Source organism: Microtus ochrogaster, linkage group LG2 (assembly GCF_000317375.1).
Source record: "Microtus ochrogaster isolate Prairie Vole_2 linkage group LG2, MicOch1.0, whole genome shotgun sequence".
NCBI classification, from domain to species: Eukaryota; Metazoa; Chordata; class Mammalia; order Rodentia; family Cricetidae; genus Microtus; species Microtus ochrogaster.
The window spans coordinates 47,649,930-47,657,772 of record NC_022028.1 but is presented as its reverse complement, the minus strand read 5'-3'; the positions used below and the strand labels follow the sequence as shown (position 1 = coordinate 47,657,772).

The 7,843-nt window shown below is 55.7% G+C and overlaps 2 protein-coding genes across 2 annotated transcripts in view; one reads left to right on the top strand and one right to left on the bottom strand.

Moving 5' to 3' along the window:
* The window catches only part of Tspear (thrombospondin type laminin G domain and EAR repeats), a 155,505-nt gene extending 149,957 nt beyond the window's left edge, over positions 1-5,548 (bottom strand). The window contains exon 1 of the mRNA XM_005360259.2: positions 5,464-5,548. Within this exon, the coding sequence (XP_005360316.1) occupies positions 5,464-5,548 (85 nt within the window). The remainder of the gene's footprint in view (positions 1-5,463) is intronic.
* On the top strand, positions 1,769-2,398 carry LOC101997961 (keratin-associated protein 10-8-like). The gene has a single exon (XM_013351094.1). It carries the CDS (start codon positions 1,769-1,771, stop codon positions 2,396-2,398), a length of 630 nt encoding a protein of 209 aa, XP_013206548.1.
* Positions 5,549-7,843: the final 2,295 nt, after the last annotated feature.

Here is a 7,843-nt window from a genome sequence, read left to right as displayed (position 1 = left end):
AAAAAAAAAAAAAAAGTGGATGTCATGTGAGGAGCAACATCTAAGGTGGTCCTCTGGCCTCGACACACACACACTTACACAACACACACACAAACACAGATACACACACATGCACGTGCATGCGCTGTGCACACACACATGAACACAGACATGCACACAAAGAAAGCCATAGGATCACATATACAGCCACTCTGTAGACACCGCAGCAGACTCTCTGGGGACACTCACAATGCAATGTCTCTGTCTAAATCCTTCGTACATGCTTAACTGCACTCTGGCCCATCCTGAAGCGCTTTTCTGTGTCGGTGTTGGGAATCAGGCTCTACTCAGCTGGAGGTCTCTAAAATGGAAGAGAATGGGTTGACAGCTGTGGCTGAGCTGGCCCCATGGTCTCAGAGGCATCACAAGTTCCTAAATTCAAACTCTGAGGTGAGAAGCTTGTACCTCACAAGCACATGGTGATGAAGGGCTTCTTACCTCATTCATAGTTGCCAGGAAGGGGGAAGGGAGAGATGGAAGGAAAGACACAGATAGATAAGGAACAACATAACCCTTCAAAGGCTTCTCAGTGCCCACCTTGTGCCCCATTGCTGGCACCCTTCACCAGCACCCTCTGCTGGGAACCACACCTCTTTGGAGGGACATTTCATATTGAAACTATAGTAGTCATAACGACAGAACCTTGGCAGGACCACGGCTCATGCAAAGAGGTTCTCCACACACACCTCACACAGAACACCATCGCTCAGGGACTGTCTACCCCAACCTGATTGACTGGTTTCCTCTACATCCCCAATGTGTGGTGCATAGCAAGTTACAGAGTCCCCCAGTTTCCTGACCTGCTGCGGGCTTGTCTAGAGTTCCAGCACCCCATGAAGGAGGTCCTTCTGAGAATACCTGAACTCTCCCTTCTGAGATAGACAGTGACCACTGAGGCCTGTTCCACCCATCATTCCTCCCGAGGCCCCGGACAGAGCTCTGGGGCTGATGCTGAGGGACTGTGCTGGGGTGAAAATGAGCCCTCAAGAATGAGACAAGAAGCACAGGGGCCCCACAAGTTCAAGGGCATCCAGGCACCAGGTTCCGGCCTCAGCCTTAACGCATATCAAAGGTCATCAAAGCCAGATCAGGGAGTGCTCCGGTCACTAGCAAAAGGAACTGCTGCTTAGGCCCAGGCCCACCCCAGTCCTGCCTCAGACCTGTTGCCACCAGAGCAAGGTGTAGCAGAGGACTAGCCATAAGCTATCGAGTCCCCAGGATGAGTCTCTCCATCCAGGCCAAAATGAGAGAAGGAAAGCCCACCTCAGTCATTAGGGTCAGTTCCACCTTCGTCGGCAAGGACTTGATGGCAAACTTCAAAGAGAAAGGGGACAGACATGGCCAGCTTGGTGCAATCAAATGTTAGGACTTTCCAGCAACACAGATCTGACCACCCTATCAATGGAGCCCAACCCCAGTCCCTGACCACTACCATCTCCTACCCAGATCCCCTCCCCATCAGTAGAGCTGCCCAAGGTGTCTGGCTTAGCACAACACACAGCCAGGGCATTTACAAGCAAGGTGGCATCTTCCGGCTAATGCCGGAAGGGCTCTCCAGGAACCAGTTCCAAACACCAACAAGGAAAGAATCGCTGTGAAGGACTGCCTGCACCAACAACACTCTGTGTGCAGGGTATAAAAGCTGACAGCCAGCCCTTCACACTCACACACTCACTCACTCACTCACTCACACACTCACTCACCCACAGCTCTTACCAAACCTGCCCCCATGGCTGCCTCCACCATGTCCGTCTGCTCTGATGCTTGCACCAACTCCTCCTGGCAGGTGGATGACTGCCCAGAGAGCTGCTGTGAGCCTAGCTGCTGTGCCCCCAGCTGCTGCCAGCCTAGCTGCTGTGCCCCCAGCTGCTGCCAGTCCAGCTGTTGTGTTCCCAGCTGCTGTGCCCCAGCCCCCTGCCTGACCTTCATCTGTACCCCAGTGAGCTGTGTGTCCAGCCCCTGCTGCCAATCTGTCTGTGCTAGCTCCTGTGAACCCTCATGCTGCCAACAGTCTAGCTGCCAGCCAGCTTGCGGCACCTGCTCTCCTTGCCAGCCATCCTGCTGTGTGACCCTGTGCTGCAAGCCTGTCTGCTGCACACCCATCTGCTCTGGATCCTCCTCATGCTGCCAATCCTCCTGCTGTGTGCCTGTCTGCTGCAAGCCTGTCTGCTGCAAGCCCTGCTCCAGCGTGTCCCTGCTCTGCCGCCCTGTGTGCAGACCTGCCTGCTGTGTGCCCAGCTCCTCCTGCTGTGCCTCCTCCTGCCAGCCCAGCTGCTGCAAGCCCTGCTCCAGCATGTCCCTGATCTGCAGCCCTGTCTGCTCCCGTCAGGCCTGCTGTGGTCTCTCGAGCTGCTGCTGACCTGTCCTGTGGGGGCGCCAGAGTTCAGCTCCTTCCTTCCTTCCTTCTCTCACAGTGCTGTAGGGGTTGGTTGCAGCATCAGCTTTGGCACTAGTATAGCATAACTCCGTGATGTCACATCCCACCAGCTGGTGCCCACCCTCCCACCTGAAGCTTCCTATAAAGGCCTGGTAACACTCCAAATCCCCAGCATGCCTCTGCTTTCCCCAATGCATGTCTTGCCCTGCCATTAATAAACTTCTCTTCCTGGCCTTTGAGTGTCCCTCTTCCTGCCTCATGCAAGGGTCAGGGATATTCTGAGAGCATTTCCAGGTGACCATCGGGATTCGGACTGTCTTGCCTCTGACTGAAGTCCCCAGTGGAGTGTGGCTGGTGGCTGGCAGCCAGATAAGACCCTGGCAAGAGAACCCTGCATCCCCAAGTCTCACTACCCTTGGTTGATTGTGACTGTTCAGAGACAGGAGGGGGCCAGCTGGGATGTGGCATAACCAAAGCATAGTGCATCCTGAGCAGTCCCCTGTAGTACTTTATTCAAATGTCCCAACCCACGAAGAGTACAGCCTGGGGGTGGGGGAAGGGTAACAAGGAGAAAGAAGCCCAATGGCAGACGTTCTTTGTCCACTCTCTGTTCTCTCTCTGTGTTCTCTCTCTCTGTTGTCTCTCTCTCTGTGTGTTCTCTCTCTCTCTGTTCTCTCTCTCTCTTTCTCTCTCTCTCTCTCTTCCTCTCTCTCTTCCACCCCCTTGGGCCAATCTGGAAGTCACCCACATTTCCAGAGCCCCAAGCATGCCATGCCCTCTTGGCCACAGCCACATTCTGGTCTTCTGTCCCTCTCCACCCTCACACCAGCGTCCTCTGAGCCCTGAGCCCTACTCTGCCCGTGCAGGAGAGAGTGGAGTGGAAGTGAGCAGGTTTCCAGGCGGTAATTCCAGGAAATTGAGAACCCTAACACCCCAGGGGCCTCTAACCTCCAACAGGCCTGGACCGTGCCCAGTGTGGAAAAGGCTCCTTGGGAACTCTGCTTCTGCCCACACACCAAGCTTTCCTGCCTTCCAAGGCTGTGAAGACAGGTGGCACCCTGCCTCTGCCCTCCCACTCTCCTGGGGACCTTCCTGTCAAAGAGAGGAAAGAGAAGTCAGCTCCTACTAGGAGTCAGCAGCCTCCTGGGAGTTCACTCACCAGTTATGTGGAACGTCCTCTCTCTATGACTGAACCCCCACCCCAGCCTATCCTCCGCCATGTCTGAGACCAGTGACCTGGGGTCCCTGAGCGCCATACTGCTGGCCACCTGCTGGAGAGTCAGAAAATCCCCAGAACACAGACTGCTAGACCCCACAGGGACAGCTGACACCAGACCCCCATCTTGTCACCTCATTTGCACATTAAGCACCAGAAAACATTTGACAAGAGCAAAGAGGGGCCTCCTTGGGTCTCCTCTAAAGCCAAGAGTGCCGACTGGGAATACTCATGGAAGCTGTCCCCCCTCTTCCCATGTGCTGGGCACAGCAGCCCAGGCCAGGGGAAGACAGAATGGAGCATGCACCTGTGACCCTCATAGACCTTCAGAGTGGCTCAATGCTCAGCACAGAGTAGAACTGCAGGGACTTAAACCTGGGCAAACCCTCACTGGCCTCTCAAGCGTCATACGATGTAGCTACATAATATCAGCCTGGTTTTTATGTGCATTTCCTCCCCGGCTCACCATATTTATAACTGGGTCATCTTTTAACGATTCGAAATGTAACTCCAGGGGAGAGGGGGCGGGCTTTATAAATAACCTTTATTATCATGTGCTGGTCGGCCATGCTCTCCAGGCTCAAGGAACAAGAAGGCACATGTTCGTGACTCATCCCGGCCCCGGAAGCATGGTCGCACTCACGACTCCCAGTCAGGCCTGCACAGGGTCTTTCTGAGGCACACTTACACGCTCACCTGCATGGGGTGGCCCCACATAGGAAGGGGTATTGCTTGGAGTCAGGGGATTTGCACGGTGACAACCGACTTAGCCCCACACAGCTGATGAAGCCCCACATTCAAAGCCATCTCTGTGGGTGGGGCTGTCAGAGAGCAGGATCCAGGGATCCAGGGGCTTCTGTTCATCTCAGATTCCCGCTGGGGTCCTGTATCAGGGCCCCAGGGCCTTTTCACCCACAGCCTGTGATCTGGCAATTGCTGGGACTCACAGCCAGCCACTGCTTTGTGGTTAGCAAATGACACCATCTATGCAGGCCAGTGATCCAAGACCAGATCACAGGATCAACTCCTGGACATGTCACAGAGAGCAGCAGCCCAGTGCATGCAGGAACCTCACACTTCCTGGCAGACAAGGAGGAGGTATGCACATGAAACCACAGCCAACTGGCACACTTGTCTGTGGGGTCCCCGTCACCAACTTGCTATCCCCCAGCAGGTCTGGCTACCAGATTTAACCATCTTGCTTCTTTATTCCATAAATTGTGACTTGATAAAGAGGACCTCTTGTTGGGACCCCTAGGGCAGTGTGCTGTGGTCACTACTGCTCCCAAGTGGCCTCTCTAGAAGAGAAGGAGGCCCACGGTGAGCCCACCCTGAGGAGCTCCAGGCTGAACCCAGGTGTGGGTTGTGGGTGTGTTTGGGGCTGGGCCTGTGTTTCTCCCTCAACTGGGGACAGAGCCAGGCCCGTGGCAGCCCAGAGCTTTGCTAAGTGCAGGTTGGATAGCTCATCTCCATGCCAGGAGCCCGAGGGCCGGGGACTTCATTCCTGAAGCAGGTGCTTGGCCTTCCCCGGCAGCCAAGCAGGTAAGTACATGCGAAGCCTCCATGGCTGCTCTTAGCTCTTTGAAACTTGAAACTCCTCCCACATCTGGCAGCTCAAGAGATGTCTTCTATTGTGACTGTCTGTGCGGTCTCCTCTATTGTATGCCCCTGTCCCCTATAACCCCACCGTCTGTCCATGTCCAGCTCTCTAGGAGGCCAGCATCCTACCAAATGCAGTGACCCGATAGCAGGAAATCGCATATCCAACTCCATTCCCCCCCCCCGAGTCCACAAAAGATGGCCTACCCAGGTCCCCATATGACCACCTTACCTGTGCAGGGCTCCCAGTGTTGGGCACCACAGCGGGGGGTACCCAGAAGCAAGAGTGCCACACACAGCGTCAGCAGGGCAGACATGAGGGGCTCGGGTCCCAAGATCCATCCAGGGGCTCCACTCGCCTGCAGAGGCAGCCACTACTAATTCCCTGCGAAGGGCAGTCTGGGCCCCAGGTGGTCACTGCGATGAGCCCATGTCAGCGTCTGCAGGAGGACAGAGGTGGCCTAGGCAGCAATGACAGCCCCTAGTTGTTCTGCAGTAGCAAAAGGCAGGTGGCCCTGGCAGGCTGGAGCTTCAGCTGCAGGCAAGGGCTTATCTCTCCACTTCCCTGCTGGGCTTGGGTCCCGCGTGCAGGTGACAAGAGTATCAATCTTCAGGACCGGGATTAGTCATTGGCAAAGCTCACCCTCCTGAAGGAGAGACAGAAATAGATCCTTCAGCGGTGCACACTGAGAACAAACCAGAAAAACTTAGAAAACCAGTTTTTCTTGGGTGCAGAGGGCGGTGGAGTGCTGTCGCAGGGGACTCAGTGCAGGTGACCTTGGCAGACCAGGAGTTAGCAATGGGGACAGGTGCTCTGCTGGTCCACCTTGTGCTCTGCCCTCAGCTGGAGTGGTGTCCCCAGACGCCTCAGCATCAGCAGCGGTCAGTCTTAGGTCCTGCAGGACGTCTGGTCCTCTGTCCTGGGCTGGGATCAGGATCAGTTTCAGAGGCGGTGGTGACAGCCGCACGTCTGCCCTGCTGGGACCCACACCGTCCCCAGAAGGGCTGGCTTTGAGGAGGGCTTTTTATCTGGTTCCCAGCCCTCAGAGGGTGTGTGGGTTTGTCAACTGTTGGCTTCAGGAATTCCCCTGTGGGGGGAGCCATCCTTAAAGAGAGCTGTTCCAGAGAAAGGGGTTAGGGTGGCCTGCGGAGGGTGTGCTGCCTGTGTGCTCAGTTCCCGGAGGGAGGCTTTGGGCTCAGCAGGAGCCCCTTTCCCAAGCCCCTAAGACACACTATTTTCCCCAGCTTCAGAAGGAATGCCCCAGCTCAGAACCCGGGCAGAACCTGGCTCTGTGTGTGCTTGCAAATGGTAGACCCTGTGTGTGTGTGTGTGTGTGTACATGCACATGTGTGCATGTATGCAAATGGTAGACCCTGTTTACGTATGTGTGTGTGCAAATAGTAGACCTTATGTGTGTATGTGTGTGTGCACGCAAACGGTAAACCCTATGTATGTATATGTGTGTGTGCGTGAAAATGGTAGACGTTGTGTGTGTATGTGTGTGTGCACGTGCAAATGGCAGACCTTGTGTGTGTGTGCATACATGCATGCAAATGGTAGACCCTGTGTATGTGTGTGTGCCTGCAAATGGTAGACCCTGTGTGTGTATGTGTGTGCGTGCCTGCAAATGGTAGACCTTGTGTGTGTATCTGTGTGGAGAGCATTTAGGAGAAAGTGGGGGGCGGGGAGTGCCACAAACCAGAAAGGGAGAGAGGACAAAGATGGACGGAGAAGAGAGAAAGAAGTGGGGGAAAGCCCCAGCTCAGCGCCCGGGCAATGTCTGATTTAGTGGGTGACAAGAGAGAGAAATGGGCGGAACAAGCAGGGACAGAGAAAGAAGGGAGAGAGTCCTGGAGGGTCTCTGTGCAGGGAACGAGCATCCTGTTCGTCCCTTCTCCCTGGAGACCGGATCCACAGTTTCCGTCCCAGTGAGAGGGCTGTGGACTTATGGTGACTAGGATATCTGTGAAGAAAACCTTGAAGAGATACTTCTTGAACACAACTACTTTTCCTGGCCCAGGGGAGCTTTGCCACTAGTTCCCTGGCTCAGCGCTGCTCCTTCCTGGTGGGACACACAGAGCAGTGGCAGGATTTCCCGAGGTCCCCTTGGATCACGCCACAGTGAGGGCTTTTGTGGCAGCCGGCTTCGCCATGACCCTAGCCGTCAAAGGAGAGACACATGATTCCCAGGGGAACAGCAGCCTGGTCTGAGGTGGGGGAAGGGGGTGAGCAGCAGCCTGGTCTGAGGTGGGAGGTGGGGGGAACAGCAGCCTGGTCTGAGGTGGGAGGTGGGGAGGAACAGCAGCCTGGTCTGAAGTGGGAGGTGGCGGGGGAGCAGCAGTCTGATCTGGGGTGGGAGGTGGTGTGGGGGGGAACAGCAGCCTGGTCTGAGGTGGGGGAAGTGGGTGAGCAGCAGCCTGGTCTGAGTGGGAGGTGTGTGTGGGGGGGAACAGCAGTCTGATCTGGGGTGGGAGGTGGTGTGGGTGAGCAGCAGCCTGGTCTGAGGTGGGAGGTGAGGGGAACAGCAGCCTGGTCTGAGGTGGGAGGTGGTGTGGGGGGGAACAGCAGCCTGGTCTGAAGTGGGAGGTGGGGGGAACAGCAGCCTGGTCTG